Below are 17,289 nucleotides of genomic sequence, written 5' to 3' on the forward strand. Positions count from 1 at the left end.
AAACCGATTTAGTTTAGACTGGTTTGTTTCAAAACATTTAGTTTAGACTGGTCTAGGTCAAACTGCTATCGTTTAGACTGGTTTAGGTCAAACTGATTTAGTTTAGACTGGTTTGTTTCAAAACATTTAGTTTAGACTGGTTTGGTTCAAAACATTTAGTTTAGACTGGTTTAGGTGAAACTGATGTAGTTTGGACTGTAGAAGTCTAATTCCTTTGATCTGTCTGATTTTTGTCTCTCACCTGCAACTTCCACGAAATTGTCCTTGGTTTTGACACTGAGCTCTTCCGGTCTGTAGCTGTGCACGTTCACGCACACCTTCCACGGCTCGTCCGGGTCCACCGGCGGCGCGCCTCGCTGGGACTGCGCGCTCATGGAGGTGCGGGGGAACGAGGAGCGTAACGAGCCCGTCCACGGTGAGCCGAGGCGCGCGCTGAGTCGGGGGCGCGCCCAGCCAGGCCAGTCCAGAGACAGATCCTCCGGGAACGCGGACATGGGCACGGAGAAGTCCGGATCCATGAAGTGCGTGGAGAACGGGTCTCGCGCAATCCGCTGCCTGCTGCCCAGGGGGTAGAAATCACCTTCCGCCATCTTCTCCAAGTTTTTAACAGAAGTTTATAAAAGTCTGTTTTGTTTTTTTTTAAAAAAGAGTTTTTAATCGTCTCCAAAGATCATTAAATTCTGTGAAAACAAACAAAAAGTTTCCAAACTCGCATTAACACTTAGATAAAGTTACTCACACACACACCTAGAGTTTAAACGTCCACTTGCAGCGTGTGTGTAAAGGTTCTCCAACCAAAAGTGGACTGGCGCAGTTATATACAGCCTGAAGAGTTTGGGGTGCCATATTTGGGTTGATCAGGGTTGCCAGACATGTATCACCAAAAACCCTCACCAGGAAGACCCGGATTGTCATTTAAACAGATGTCAGCAGGGTTTCACACTGTACGATATCATCCACACAATCGTACGTCACAAAGGATAATCTTTGGTCGTGAGATGCGATCGGTGGTCTTAGAACGTACGTATAATGTAACGCGCTCACCGGAGACCGATTTACCTTCAGCCGCGACCAAAGTTCTGACAGTGTCTGAAATCTTAGTTTGCTGAATTGTACCAGCAGACAGAAAGTCTCTACAGTGTCTCGTCACACTTATATCATGACAGGACAAACATGGAGGGACGCGACATGGAAAGAAACAGAGGACGAATGACAGCTTCCAGGTGTGTAGCTAGCATTCGAACACTCGAACACACTGTTCTTTGAGTTTATTTACCGTAATGACAACATGAAACGTGTGTTGCGTCGCCGAGCAACCAGAGGGATCATCTCAGACAAGAAGAAGAAGAAGAAGAAGAAGAGGCCTTTATCGGTTACATATACCTTACAGCGCAGTGAAATTCTTTTCTTCGCATAGCCCAGCTTGTTAGGAGGTTGGGGTCAGAGCGCAGGTAGTGTCAGCCATGACACAGTGCCCCTGGAGCAGAGAAGTGGTTTGCTTCGCACATCTGGGGTCGGGGTCGTTCCCGTGCGTCGGGGGTTTCCTCCGGGTACGCCGGTTTCCTCCCCCGGTCCTGGGGAGACATGCGTTGTAGGGTGATTTGCATTTCCAAATTGTCCGTAGCGTGTGAATGTGTGTGTACGATTGTGTCCTGCGATGGGTTGGCACCTGCCTTGTGCCTCGAGTTTACCGGGTCAGGCTCCAGGCTCTCCAAGACTCTGTGTAGGATGAACGGTATGGAAAACGGATGAATGGATGGAGGGATATAGCACGGAGTCTGCAGTTCTTCTTCATGATACAGATATTTTATTTCATCAGCAAGCATGATCGTAAAAGACACCCACCAGGACTGCACCTCCAATCAAACGCAGGCTAATTCGGACCCTCCGGTCGTTTATATTGAGTCAGGAAGACACACAATAAAAATAAAGACATATTATAAAACGAAAATGCCGCAGTTGCACTATGCAATAAATCTGGAATGTACGTTGTAAGCTTGGGATCGTTTGTCTAAAAATATATATATATATTTTTGATAACCCCACTTATCTTAATGTTGACTTGGTCAATCTGGCAACCCGGCTAAAGACCCCACCTCTCCTGTCCACATTTAGCCCCGGACTCCAGCGGCTTCTGCAGCGTTCAAGAGCTCTGTAATTCATTGCAAGTTCAAGAAAGATCCAGAAAGATCCAGAAAGAAATTCTGAGTAATTCATCTAAATATGTCTAAGTGTAATAACAGTGAGGGTGTTTACATTGACACTAATAATCAGATCAGTATCTAGTTCACAGAACTATACTGAGACTTTTAATTAAAGCTAGCATCATGTTATTGCCATCCTGTTACAGATCTGACAAGAATTGCGCTGGCTGTAACACAAACCGCAGGTTTATAACGCTTTAACGGTTTGTGCTCATTCTAATACCTGATTGTTTCTATAGCAACTTACACGGTTACTTGACTCGTACAGTCATTGATATTGTGAAGTTTTCTGTATACAAACATTTAGTGGTAAATGGTTTGCATATATATATATAGAGAGAGAGAGCGCTTTATTAACCTCGGCAGTTCTGCAAAGCGCTTTACACCGATCCTCATTCACACACACGGCACTAGCTTGCCATCAGGAGCAATTTGGGTTCTCGCCCAAGGACACTTCGGCATGTGGAGTCACGTGGGCCAGGAATCGAACCGCCAACACTACGATTAGTAGACAACCCACTCTACCACCTGGAAGGAGTCTCCAGTGTCAGAACCACAGGACGAGAGAGGCTGTTACACCCTCTGGTTTCTCGGGAACGTGATAAGTAGTGTTAATTGTCTTATTAACTTCAAAGGAGTGAGGAAAAAAAAGAGAAGCTGGTGAAGGAACGACTTAACTTTTATCGCTTAACTATAAAGGGTTAAAAAGCACGACGTGGTGTTCGTTCATTTTTTTAAAAAAATTTAATCGTTGGCAAATTGCCGTGGTTTAAGAGGAATAACACACTTGAGGACACGCTGTTATAGGAAGTTAGAAATGGTGACTGTACTTCATCTCCACTTTATCACACCACCCTGTCGTTGATTAGTTTCCTACTGGGTACTTCTACAAATCAGGGTGCATGTGAACGCTGCTTTCCCTCCCTCAGTAACTCATAGCCTATTTAAAGGAACCTAACTCACCTCAGCTCAGACCAGTGTCAGAGCTCGGGTCGTTGGTATGTGAGGTGATGTCACCACACACACACACACACACACACACACACACACACATTCCATACACATAATGATGACACGTTGAAATGAATCCGAAGAAACCCGACCTTCCCCTTATTCCCTCCCAAGGTCCCTTATGAAGACGTTGAGACACAGACATACCAATTTAACACCATCAACACATATAATGAGGTTTAAACGAGACTCTTTATTTATTCCATATTTTCTACATAGACTCAGACAACAGAGGAAGGACTAGACCTAGCAAAAGGGGACACATTCGTATTCTAGGACACACACTCACACACACACTCTCTCTCACACACACACACACACAATATTTTGCATATAATACAGAGGAAAAAGGGTTTCCGAGACTCACTTTAATATACACACAACTGCTGTTGGATTCTCAACCGCACATCTGAACGGAATTCGAAGTAATTTGGCAGGTTTATTTATTTATTTATTTGTTTATTTTTAGGCGTTGGCGGTTGACAGGAAGTGACGTGGCGTATCCCAAATGGTAGAAGGTACAAGAATTCATTCTAACAAGTGACTGTCTTTGAGAAAGGAAAAAAAAAAGAAAAAAAAAAAGGGGTATAGTGTACAGAAAAGACATTATGACATTGTAATACTGGCTAATTTAAAGTTAGCATATGAGGTAACATGCTACATGTATACAGCGATGTTATTAAGCGACCGGGAACTGTGGATACTAGTTAATGACTGCGGCTAACGATTCAGAACATGAACACAAAGCCTGCAAGTCTGTCATACAGACATCGTGAAGGGAAGGCGAGAGTGAAAATGAGAACAAACTGTCAGGAATATCAACATTTCCCTCAGAAGTGCTGGAAAATGACAAAAAAAAAAGACTCCCTACAGCTAAAATGTATGTAAACTGTAAATGCGACTAGCATTAGCGTCAAATTAAACCTCGAATGGTTCCGCAGTTTGATCCTAAGAAACGTCGGTTTTAGCAGAATGTTTACGGACTTTTCTCGTAAACGGGGTGGACTCGTGATCTCGTTCGAGTGAAGCTAAACACCTGAGTGCTAGTACGCGTTATTTCACTTCAAACCGACTCGCTAGTCCTTCAGCCACTGACAATAACATCTTAATGATACTCTGGTTTGAATCATATTGTCGATAAATAATACCTGAAAATAAAAGAATAATTATCGAGATGTTATTGAGACGTCTTGGGAGATTCCGTGTATTCTAACTGATGGAGTGCTAAGTAAGACAGGAACTCTAGCGTTTGGGACACAAGTCTGGCCGGGTTTGATTTCGATGGACGATGAATAAAATGACGCACTGTACAATATAATACACAGACCTTCGCAAAGCCTGATAAAGATCTGGAGAACCTCGTGTTTGGTTCTCCAGGAAATGGCGATTGGGAGAAACGTCAGGCTTTACCGACAAGGCCGGTGTACGTTATTCATTTCTCATGAAATTCCAGCGTTTTTTTTTTTTGTTTGTTTGTTTGTTTTGTAATATATTACATACAGTTTGACATCATAAATATCCGGTATCTTTATAACACCCGGCTGAGTCGGCAATTCCTTTACAAACCCACTTCCTTCTCAATAAAGTCAGCCACATTAATCCTCATCCTCTGCACACGGTACGTACAGGGCAGATTCACACATCCTCACGTCACTCATCGGATTTTTATAAAGGAGAATGCCGGGATTGTTTAAAATATCAAAAATGAAATTAAAGCCGGAAACGTATCTTTCACGTATCTTTAACACGCTTTTCCTCCGAAGACTTTCATACCGCCTTCAGCTTCGTTTCAGAATCGCCTAGCTTCGAGCCAAGCAAACCCGATGCCTTCCTAATCCCTCAAGCTTCCTTTGAGCTTTATATATTTTTCCGTGCGAGTGATTTGTAGCTGTACGAGTGGTACAGATCTGTCCATCATATATATCACGTACGTTAGGGGGTGGGGTTGGGATCGATTACAAAAAAATTAAATAACAATAAACAATTTTTTTTTTTTACAAACACTTCCGTCACTACACACAGAACATATTAAGTATTTCTACTGATTACTAAATTATATATATATATAAATAATATAAATAATATATATATATATATATATATATATATATATATATATATATATATATATATATATATATAATAAATACAACAAATATCAAAAGAAGTACCTGGCTGCCTTTCGTGTCCTGACGAAGAACCAAATAAATATGAAAGTTAATTAAATAATAAATAAATAAATAAATAAATAAATAAATACAACATTTAATAAACTGTGGAATGAGAAATGATGTGAGAGATAAAGTTTATAAATAAATGGAGGGAAAAAAAAATTCAAATCCAGCATTAATTCACAAAAAAAAAAAAAAAAAAAAACGTTCCAGTGCTGTTCTCGTTGTAATTAATTGCGATGAGGAATTCGTGCTGAATTGCTATAGATGTACACATTCAAGCTGTATTGAATATGATAAACGGCATATTTCTGTTTCTACAATTTCTTACGCCTAGCTTTCGCCGCAGATTGAAATTCGGCGTGTACATTTTGCGTCGGTCTCGGCTATAGCTAGTGACCGATTCGTACAATTCAATTCAATTCGATTTGATTTGTATAGCGCTTTTTACAATAGACATTGTCTCAAAGCAGCTTTACAGAAAGTTAGCTGACTGGCCTAATCCCCATTTCCAGTAAACGCACCTCGCGAGCTAGCTAGCTAGCTAACCTAAGCCAAGCTTAACCTCTCGACAACTACCTAGCTAACTAGCTAGTTAGCTTACGATGCTAATACTAGCGAGAAGTGACGAACCGATATATTTCGTCTGTCTCAACTACCTCAAAACAGTCTTCTGCGTGTGTCCTGTTCGTAGCGCCCGGTCAGCGCGTCTGCTAGCCTAGGCTTACTTCCGCTTTGTTGATCTGTTCTCATTTAGCTAACCCTAGTTTTAAGATTTTGTTTGTGTTGTTTTCAGCCCAGCTCCATCTACGTTTAACCAACCGCACGCATTTCTCAGTAAAATCTAGGTTTAGCGAAACACTTTAATGTTAGCTTGCTCGCATCTGTTTATATCAAGCAATGCTAGGAAGAGGAAATTTTTTTTTTTTAAGTCACATGTACATTTAGACTCTTATAAATTAAATTTGCATAATTTTTTTCACCTTGCTCACCTAACTTTAATCAACCACACGATTACTTCTGAGTAAAATCTAGTCTTGGCTTGCTAACTCACCTGGGGTTAGCTAAACCCATTTTAGCATTAGTAAAATGTGGTCTTGTTAGCTAACTTTGTTTGCTAACATTGTAGTCGTTGTAAACCTCTGTTTTAGTTTTATCTTATCTTATTTATCTCTCATTGTTTGTGTGTAGTCTTTTAATCTTGTTAGCACACCTCGCTTTGACACATGGTTCTGGCTAGCTAGTCGTAACATCTTTCCTGCTAGCTAGTCATGAACTACACAGCACTGACTAAAAACATGAAGTTAATTAACTACAAAAGTAAACTCCATTTATTTAATGATATAGCGGATCGTGTGCACTAGGTTAGCTGAGCATCTTGAAACATATCGGACTGTTTAGCGATCTAACATAGCTAGTTGAAGTTTGTTGAGAATCCCTCCCTCACCCAAAAAAAACCCGACACACGTATATTCAGACCTCAGACGCTGAAGTTATGTGAGAGATACACACATAGGGCGGAGTCTGAGTGAAATAGAGGCGTGTCTTAGTCACGCACGATTCGGACCGCGAGCTGAGGCAGATTTTTTTTTTTTCCTGCGTGATATCGGCTTGAGCGACGAGCGACATCAAGTCCGGTGCCACCGTCTGACGGTTTGGAGTAAACACAGTATGTGACGAAATTGAAACGTACTGTATGTTTTGGCCGTAAATACACACACACACAAAAAAAAAATGAAAAAGAAACTATGGAACGTTTTTTCTAGATTGAGTCTGAGTCACTGCTTATTTCCAGGAGTGTGATGTTTATGGATAAAGTTGAGCAGATAAGTATGGAAGCTTATTTCCGCCACAGGGGGGAAAAAAGGTAATTGCGGAGGCATTTCTTGCGATCGCAACTTCATATCGCACAATTATGAATTTTTTTTTCTCGCAATTTGGACGTCCACTTGACATTTAGCGAGTTGCGAAGAATGCACCGACAAAGCACCAATCATTCTCTATAAATATTCTACATAAGAACAACACTCATCAGCTGGTTAAGACGAGGCAAACCAGACGTTAGCGCGCGCTCGTTACCTGAACTTAGTCACAGACCGTGTGCTGCGTCAAGTGGATGTCTACCGTGCGAGTAAAAAAAAAAAAGTCAGAGTTGTGAGAAATAAGATTTTTTTCGTTTATTCAGTTTGATCTATTTTCCCCGTGCTCGAAATGGTCAGCGTATTTTGATTTCATGAGAGCGCGGCGTCAGATGAACAAACGCACTGGCGGTGTTTGATTAATCAGACCAATTAAAACCGGGAATGGGAAGCGTGATCGAATAACACATTCCCGCTCTCATGCCCTCGATGTAGTCTCTCGCGGATTCGCTCCTTCATAATTCGCCCAGAAAACTTTTTAACCTTAACTCAGCAACTCTGAATACGGCTCTGCGTGTACATCTACGTCGGTTCCCCACGGCGTGATGAATTATTCGCTATTTAGGCGTCTTACGTCGTGGATATACAAATGAATTTATTTCCTCATAAAATGAAATAAGCGCATTAGTGCAGACAGATGGGCTTCTGTCACATTCACATCGTCTGTCATTATCGCCGTTATGAGCGGCGGCGCTGTAACGGCCATTGGCGTTCCAATTGTTTTGCACTCGGGTGGAAGATAAATACGGCTGGCATTTGAGCCGATGGGGCGTGCGTTTGGCAGCGTGGCACATTTTTCAAAGGGAAGAAAATGCGATGCAGGTGTCAGAAAATCCCGGCGTGCAGTAAAATCTGTTATGGAGGCCATATATCTCTGTCCTCGAGCCATTTTGACACGTTTCTTAAAAGGAAAAAAAAAAAAAAACAGAAAGAGTGACGGCAGGTCGGACAGGAAGGATTCACACGCCGGGCGTGAAATTGTACTGAACTCAAGCTTGGTAAGCTGATGGGACACTTCAGCGTGTCGGTTTAACTGGCTAAACAACAAATAAATGGTGTTTCGTCACACACACCTGACACGTAGCATCCGGCCGGTTTAACCTAGCTGGCTGTTTTGAATTCGAGTCGAGTGAAGGCGCTGTCTTCGAAACCAAATACACAAATGTTCCAGTCTCAGTGTTTTCTGAGGTGATATTTTTCATCACGTGCCATCCCGTATCCATCGCAGTTTGAACTTTTGACATTTTCTGAGTAAAATCCGCCCTTGTTAGCATGCTAACGCCCCTAGCTTCGGCTCAGGTTTAGTGTGTAGATGACTACATCAATATAAACGACCTCAACCCTAGCTAGCTCCTGGTCTGCTTCCTTATTAGCCGAGTTTGAATCATTACGTCGCCTTTACCTTGATATTTTTTTTTTTTTACACTCTTAATGTTTTGTTTACTTGCTTTTGAGTCAAATTTCATCGTGTTAGCTTTGAAAGCTCAGTAAGCTTGGCTAACTGTAATTCTAGCCGGAATTACTTTTAACGTCGCGATTAAGCACCTGGCTCCTGCTAGCTAGTCGTAATTTGAGAACAGGGGCTAGCATGTGTGGCAGATTTAGCTTTCTGTGTAAATTCAGGTGTCTGGATTCGTTAGCTTGCTAGCTTGTGTATGTTCCTTATATGTCACTATTTTGAGCGGGGGAGGGAGGGGGTCTGGGGGGGGGTGTGTGATCCAGTTCCATTTTCTTGTCTGTAAATTAGCGGCGAGCGCGGCTATAGCTGGCTAACGTGTCATAGCTCCTGCTGCTGTAGATGGAGCTCAGCGGCGAGCTGCGACTGTGACTGCGGTACGAAGAGCGGCTGTGACTCCTGCTGCGGCTGCGGATCGGGCTCCGTGATTGGAGGGAGAACAGACTCCAGGACGACAGACTGCTCGAGCGGCTTGAGGAAGAGGAAGGACTCGGGCGGTAATAGGGAATCGGCCTCTTCCTCGCACTGCCGAAAACAGAGATGAGAACAAAAGATTAGACGAATACAGCTTGTGTGTGTGTGTAGGAGGTGAAGGTGTCTGGACCGTTTATACAGTAAATGTCGAGTTGAGTTAACGTGAGAAAGCTAGACTCAGACCTGGTGATTCTCCGAGCCTCTAGATGACTGGGTGAATCTCTTCTCCTTTTCCTCATCGGTGAACAGATTCTCCTCCTGCTGCGCTTCCTGCTTCGCTTTGACGGCTTCTCACACGAGCTGGAGCTTCTTCTGATTCTCTCTCGGATCCTTTTTAGGAACATCAGAACGAAACGGATGTAAATTCAGCCCTTATTACGTGTTTAAAAGTCTTCCGATTGAAATCTGGTTTTATTGCGATGGTTTAGTCTAAGACGTTTTTTTTTTTTTTTTTTAGTTCGCTGTGAATCTATCGTTTCTGTAAAACTTCACCGAAGTATTTTTTTTTTTCATACGCTCGGTCGGCTTCGCACTTTGTTCAGTGTCTCGTAGAAATAGAAGAGTTAAAGTAATAAAGCTAATTATAAAATGAAAACAAACACATGGTGCTTGTCGTCATGGGAACCATGATGCATATATATATATATATATATATATATATATATATATATATATATACGTAAATTTGAATTTCATGGCCGCAACACGTCTCAAAATAGTTGGGACGGGGGCAGCAAAAGCCTGGAAATGTAAGTGTTAGTAAAAAGAAACAGCTGGAGGAACATTTAGCTAATTAACTAATTAGGTTGATTGGCAACAGGCCAGTAAGATGATTGTGTATAAAAAGAGTATCTTAGAGAGGCGGAGTCTCTCAGAAGTAAAGATGGGATGGAATCTGGATGGAAGCAGATGTTGCTGTAAAACCTGTATATACCTTTCAGCATTGATGGAGCCTTTCCAGATGTGCAAGCTGCCCATTCCATAGGCACTAATGCCCCCCATACCATCAGAGATGCAGGCTTTTGAACTGAGCGCTGATAAAAATGCAGCATTGATGTTCACCCACTGCGCACAGAGATTTCTCCAGATTCTCTGAATATTTTACGTTGAGGAACATTATTCTGAAATCCTTCCACAGATTGTAGACACAGTTTTTCACAGATTGGTGAACCTCTCTCCCATCTTTACTTCTGAAAGACTCCGCCTCTCTAAGATCTTCTGTTTATCCCCAATCATCTTACTCACCTGTTCCCAATTAACCTCCAGCTGTTTCTTTTCTTTTTACTAACACTTACTTTCCCAGCCTTTTGTTGCTCCAGTCCCAAATTTTTTGAGACGTCTTGCGGCCATCGAATTCAAAATGACCTTTCTCAAAATGTCCTACATCTCCTCAGTTTAAACCTTTGATACGTTTTCTACGTTCTATTGTGAACAACACACGGGTTTATGTCTTTGTATGCTATGGCGTTACAATTTCTCTTCACTGGAACTAAGAGGCCCAAAAACCTGTTCCACCAGAAGACATGGTTTGAAGTTGGAGTAGAAGAACTCGCGTGTCCTGCACAGAACCCTGACCTCAACCCCACTGAGCACTTTTGGGATGAACTGGAACTGGAGCTGGAGCCTCCTCAACATCTCAACATCGGCACCTGTCCTCACTAACGCTCTTGTAGCGGAATGAACACTAATCCCCACAGCACCGCCCCAAAATCTAGTGGAAAGCCTTCCCAGAAGACTGGAGCGCATTATAACAGTAAAGGGAGAATAAATCTCGAATGGCATGATTAACAAAGACATGTAGATGTAAGGAAGACACGCCCCAGGTAGTGTACATGTTTGATCATTTATGCTGTTAGCAAGGACACGTGTACTGTACCTGAGACCTATATTTTGTCTAAATATTACAGCCATAGAGCTGTCTGTTCCTGAACCTTCTACTGATTGGACACATTAGGTCCAAGTTGATATTATTTATCACAGGTCTAGATTTTTTCCCCCCAGTTAATTGTGTCTCTGCCTTGCTAGCGTTTTCTTGTCAGTGACACGGACGACTCTGTGGATACGGTTAGTCGTCTCATGCCAGGCTTCGTTATTACATTATTACCTCCAGTGAAATAGCTCTGATCCCAGGCGCAAAAAAAAAAAAAAGTTAAAAAAGTGTAATTCACCTTACAGGCAACATACGGCTCAAAAACGAACAAACCGCTACTTCAAAAATCTTATGGCTTTGTTTTTGTCTAGAATTTTTTTTTTTTTTTTTTTTTTTAAAGGACGTTTCATAGTGCAATGCTTTCTGGGGGAAATGCTACGCCGGAAAGCCCACAGTGATAATGCAATGCGTCATCCTACAAACTTCACCTCAGCTCATTAAGTACCAGAATGAAATAGAGGTCAGGATGAAAAACTTGTGTTGGTACTGCAGAAGTTGTATTACTGAATACAAGTCGGAGCACTGCTGCGTACCGGTCCGGTGTGTATCTCGAATGTTTTCCGCTCCGTCGACTGCTCACGCTACATACACTCCCTCTCCTCGAGTCGCAAGAGTAACTGGACGAACGAGAATACGACCTACACACACACACACGGAGGTAAAAACGACGGCTGAGTAATAGCACAGCTGCGGCTAAACTGAGGTGTGTTTCATTTTAACGTGACTAACCTGCGGCTGGAGGACGGAGACCTGCTCCTGGATATATAACGTCCCCAGTGGTGAGAACTTCGTGACGATCGACTCCTGCTGCGAGACCGGGTTTCGTTGCGATGCTGATATTTGACACTGGACGGAGAACGGTGGCTCACGGATCCAACACAGCTGCTCGACTCTTCGCTGGAATTACAGGAAACACTCAACAAGATTAGCTGATGATGTGAATATATGAATATGAAGAGTCTGAAAATGACGTGAATGGCGTTTTTTTTCGTGCTATCAGACAGGAAGTGTGCTTGTCGATTTAAAACAGATCCTTAAAAAAAAGATCAGCCATAACATTAAAACCACCTGCCTAATATTATGCCCCCCTCCACTTGTGCCACTAAAACAGCTGTGACCCGTCGAGGCACGGACGCCACAAGACCTCCGAAGACAGGCAGCAGATCCTTTAAGTCCTGTAAGTTGTGAGGTGGGGCCTCCGTGGATCGGACTTGTTTGTCTAGAACATCCCACAGACGCTCGATCGGCGTGAGATCTGAGGAATTTTGGAGGCACGGAATTCAACACCTTGAACTCTTTGTCATGTTCCTCAAACCGTTCCTGAACAGTTTCTGCAGTGTGTCAGGGCGCATTATCCTGCTGAAAGAGGACACTGCCGTTAGGGAATACCGTCGCCATGAAGGTGTGTACTCGGTCTGTAGCGATGTTTAGGTAGGTGAAACGTGTCAAAGTTACATCCACGTGAATGCCAGGACCCAAGGTTTCCCAGCAGAACATTACCCAGAGTATCACACCGCCTCCGCCGGCTCCCCTTCTTCTCATAGTGCATCCTGGTGCCATCTCTTCCCCAGGTAAGCGACGCACACACACACACACACACACACACACACACACACACACGGCCTCCAAGTGATGTAAAAGAAAACGTGATTCATCAGACCAGGCCACCTTCTTCCATCGCTCCACGGTCCAGTTCTGATGCTCACGTGCCCATCGTAGGAGTTTTCGGTGGTGTACGGGAGTCAGCATGGGCGCTCGGACCGGTCTGCAGCTCCGCAGCTCCGTACGCAGCAAGCTGTGATGCTCTGTGTGTCCTGACTCCTTTCGATCAGAGCCAGCGTTAACTTTTTCAGCAGTTTGTGCTAGAGTAGCTCTTCTGTAGGATCGGACCAGACGGACCAGCCTTCGCTCCTCACGCACATCGACGAGCCTCGGGCGCACACGACCCTGTCGCCGGTTCACCGGTCGTCCTTCCATGGACCGTTTTTAGTAGGTACTAACCACTGCATCCCGGGAACACCTCACAAGACCTGCACTTTTGGAGACGCTCCGACCCGGTCGTCTAGCTGTCACAATTTGTCTCTCGTCAAAGTCGCTCAGATCCTTACGCCCGCCCATTTTTCCTGCCTCCGACACATCAACTTCGAGAACTGACTGTTCACTTTCCGCCTAATAAATACATCCCACTGTTTAACAGGTGCTACTGTAACGAGAGACTCACTGTTATTCACTTCCCCTGTCCGTGCTTTTAATGCAATGTCTGATCTTTGTATAAAACTGAGTTAAGATTAAAGTCACCGTATCTATTACTTGCTAAATGTGTAGGAGGGCTACCCAAGTTCTTCTCAAACCTGATTGGTCAGAAGGTGTCGATTAGATTTCTTTAACAGCAGCTCTGACTCACAGGTTTACATAAGTGTGCTTGTTTTAATACATCATCGTCTCTATAGCAACGACTCAAACAGGGACAACAGTTCATAAATATAGTCATTGTTTGCCAAACTGCTGTTAAAACACACTCGGGAAGTGGCGTTATTAGGAAAATAATCAACTTGGCTTCCATTCGTGTCTCTCACCTTCTGAGCTTGCTGAAAACAGACGTGTTAACGCGTCTCTCTCTGAGTTCGGCTTTACTCAGAGACTCCGAGTAGCTGCTCAGAGAGTTTCCTGAATCAGACGAATTGTCCATGAATTTCAGTTTCTCCCGTCTGTCCGCCGTGACCTGCGCCCTCGAGACACCGGTTTTAGACGACAGCGGAGAGGACGTGTCGTGTCCCGAATCGTAATCCGCACGCCCTTTACCCAGAATACACGGCGAGTCCTGGACGACGGACGTTTCGAGCCCAGGACGCGAGTGTACGACCTGCAAGAAAACGGGCTTGTTTTTTTATAAAAAGGGGGGGCGGGGGGCGGGGGGAAACAAATCAAGTGCTAATCGTCTAGCTGCAGTGTGAGCTCTCTACAAAAGTGCCTACGAAAGCACAGAGACGAAATTAAGACGTGTTTTCGGCACAAGATCAGAAACGTTTAAGAGATTCTTTAAAGAACGTCATGCAAATTAGTCACATGCCAGAAAAAAAGCAGAGAGAAGAAACCAAAGGGGAACATAATAATAATAATAATAATAATAATAATAATAATAATAATAATAATACTATGCACTAAAAGAGAGTGTAAAATGAAAGGCTGATTTAATAATGAGAGAAAGAAGTATAAAATAGAGAGGAGAAAATAATAATAATAATAATAATAATAATAATAATAATAATAATAATAATAATAATAATAATAAACAGTTAACAACAAAAAAAAAGGAGATAAAAACAGCAAAGAAAGCCCTGTTTAAAAGTTCTGTCTATTAAAAGTTATATGTCATATAAATGTAATATATAATATAGAGACAGAGGAGAAAAAAAAACCAAACACTTCCATCTAATCTAGTCTAACTAAATCAAAGCGTTGAGGAATTAAAAAGGACATTTGGTTTGTGTTTAGGTCGCCTGTAGGAAGAGCTTTAAAGTCCACCAGCGTCCTACAGTAAGTCCCTAAATCTGCGGATAGCATCGACTTACCAATCCAGACTTCCTCCTTAAGTAGGTACGGTGTAAGAAAAAGGGAAGAGCGGGTAACGTAAGTGCATCGTTAGAACGGGAAAATGCAAGAAAAAAGACAAATAAGCCTCGTCTTCAAAACCCAAAGCCACTCTGTCTCACTGCTTTTTAATCACGCTTCATTTCTCTTTCCATGTTTTTTTTTTTTTTTCCTTCTTCTACTGCATCCCCAATGAAAATGTTAATAGATAGATCAAATTTCAAAACATTCTTAGTGTTAATATTATTATTACTGTAATAAAACACAATACACTACATTATTATAAAGAACACTTACAGAAAGAAGCATGATGAGCTACATGGTACGTTTGGATTATTTTGTGCCTCCTGGTTGCAAAAAAAAAAAAACCTAGCGGAAGTATACGGTGATTTAAAACATTTTTCCTCGTAAAGAGCGGGCCGGAATCGGTTTTCCAAAATGTCGGAAAACCGCTCGAATCGGCGAACGTGTCGTCGCGCAAACGTTTCTCTCGGTGACGTTTGCTCATAAAGGAGACCTTTCAGCCGACGCGCTGATTCGAAGAGGGCTTTGGCGTCGTGATGACGTCACACGACGCGCCTCGTCCCGGATCTGCGCTCGTTCTGAAGAATCGAGAGCTCCTCGGAATATTCCGGAGTTCGACTGATTTTGCGTTCGTTTCTGTGAACGCAAAACTGCGAAGTCCTGGTGGGACTGGCTACCTGTCATATCGGTAAACGAACTACGACTTTAACGGGCTTAGGTCGAAAGTTAGCTAACACGCCTAAATTATATCGCTTTAACGATCCTACGGAGCTCGCCTGAACGCTACGTCGAGAAACTAGCTAGCTAACACGGTCTAGCTAGCTCACGTTCTTACTGGACACGTCTAGCTAGCTAACTTTGTTCACTATGTTGAACATCAAGCCATTTTGCTTGCCTTTCATTTCTCTCCGTAGTATAAAAGCCTTTCTGTGATATACAAGAACGCCGCTCAGCCAAGCCGTACGAATCTTCCGGAGCTCCGCCGCGTGAAAGTGCTAGTTTAGCCGAATAGCGATCCCTGCCTTTTAGCGCTAATCCCTAATGATCAGCGGATAACGTTTCGGCTAACGTCAGTCCGATTCCTGACTAAAGTTCTCCGGTCGGGTTATAATCGCGTCTTTTTGCAACCAGGTCGTGCGCACATCTCTTTTTTGTTTACAAACACCACATTAGGTCTATAGTGGATATGACTTTCCCGAACTGCTCTCCAATTATTAAAGGCTTGTAACAAAAATCGAATACAATAACTTCACATTTTTTTTTCTTTCTCCTTCACTTGCAAGTTCAAATGATCTTCACACACATACTGTACATAATACACACATTTGTCTCAGCTCTTCGCGGAAAAAAAAAAATTCATAAATAAATAAATAAAAAAAAGAGATGAGAAATCGTTTTGGAGGAAAATAACACCAAATCCAGGTTATTATATAAAGTGTAATTTGAGAAACGAGTGTTCTTGGTTTTTCTTTGCCGGCGTGCGCACTGAGAGGGATGAAAGGTTAGATGAGAGTTAGAGTGTGTGTAATTATTGGAGCTGGGAAACACTCGAAAGCCCACTCTGGTTTAAAAGTTAATTAATGCAAATCTCGAACGTGTGTGTGTGTGTGTGTATGTATGAGCTCTTCCCTCGTGAAAACTATCCTCAGTGAAAGGTTTAATGAAAGGTTGCTTTCTGTTCAGAACGTTCCGAGCGACAGCAGATGTAACGGGTGTAGGATGACGGGTTTATCGTCGTGTTTAATAGCCAGAGTTTACTACCGAAAACCCCCCCAGAACTAATATATTATATACACACACACACGTATTTACTTAGAGAGACAGACGGAAAGTGGGAAAGAAAGTGAGGGAGAAAAAGAAAGAGACGCAGAGAGAGAGAGAGAGACAGAAAGTGAGAGAGAAAAACGAGAGAGACAGAAATAGAGAGAGACGGACAGAAAGTGAGAAGAAGGAAACAAGAGAGACAGAAAGAGAGGCAGAAGTAGACAGAAAGTGAGAAAGAACGTGAGGGAGAAAAAGAAAGAGACACAGAGAGAGACAGAAAGTGAGGCAGGAAGTGAGAGGGAGACAGAAAGAACGCTAGAAGTAGACAGAGAGAGAGACAGACAGAGTGAGACAGAGAGGAACTGAGAGAGGGGAAAAGAGAGACACAGAAAGTGAGAGAGCGGAAATGAGAGAGACACCGAGAGAGACAGAAAGTGTGGGAGAAAAAGAGAGACACAGAGAGAGACAGAAAGTGAGAGAGCGAAAACAACAGAGAGAGAGAGAGACAGAAAGTGAGAGAGCGAAAACAAGAGAGAGAGAGAGAGACAGAAAGTGAGAGAGCGAAAACGAGAGAGAGAGAGAGAGAGAGAGAGACAGAAAGTGAGAGAGCGAAAACAAGAGAGAGAGAGAGAGAGAGAGAGAGACAGAAAGAAAGAAAGACGTAGACAGAAAGAGAAACGGATAGACTGAGAAAGAGAGAACGTGAGAGAGGGGAAATGAGAGACAGACAGAAAGTGAGGGAGAA

The 17,289-nt window shown here is 42.9% G+C and overlaps 2 protein-coding genes across 3 annotated transcripts in view; both read right to left on the reverse strand.

The window, feature by feature from the left end:
• hspb8 (heat shock protein b8) overlaps positions 1–976 on the reverse strand; it is a 12,376-nt gene extending 11,400 nt beyond the window's left edge. The window contains exons 1-2 of one of the 2 annotated variants that reach the window (XM_017452326.3): positions 748–976; positions 242–624 (exon numbers count right to left, since the gene is read on the reverse strand). In XM_017452326.3, coding sequence (XP_017307815.1) covers positions 242–590 — 349 coding nt within the window. In that variant the 5' untranslated portion in view covers positions 591–624; positions 748–976. Of the gene's footprint in view, positions 1–241 lie in introns of both variants that reach the window. The other variant, XM_017452325.3, reaches the window with a different exon arrangement.
• Positions 977–7,984: 7,008 nt separating this feature from the next.
• srrm4 (serine/arginine repetitive matrix 4) overlaps positions 7,985–17,289 on the reverse strand; it is a 73,275-nt gene continuing 63,970 nt past the window's right edge. Inside the window, exons 9-13 of the mRNA XM_053674615.1 lie at positions 13,742–14,028; positions 11,895–12,062; positions 11,699–11,803; positions 9,419–9,565; positions 7,985–9,286 (exon numbers count right to left, since the gene is read on the reverse strand). Coding sequence (XP_053530590.1) covers positions 9,049–9,286; positions 9,419–9,565; positions 11,699–11,803; positions 11,895–12,062; positions 13,742–14,028 — 945 coding nt within the window. The 3' untranslated portion in view covers positions 7,985–9,048. The remainder of the gene's footprint in view (positions 9,287–9,418; positions 9,566–11,698; positions 11,804–11,894; positions 12,063–13,741; positions 14,029–17,289) is intronic.

Source organism: Ictalurus punctatus, chromosome 22, assembly GCF_001660625.3.
Source record: "Ictalurus punctatus breed USDA103 chromosome 22, Coco_2.0, whole genome shotgun sequence".
Lineage (NCBI taxonomy): Eukaryota > Metazoa > Chordata > Actinopteri > Siluriformes > Ictaluridae > Ictalurus > Ictalurus punctatus.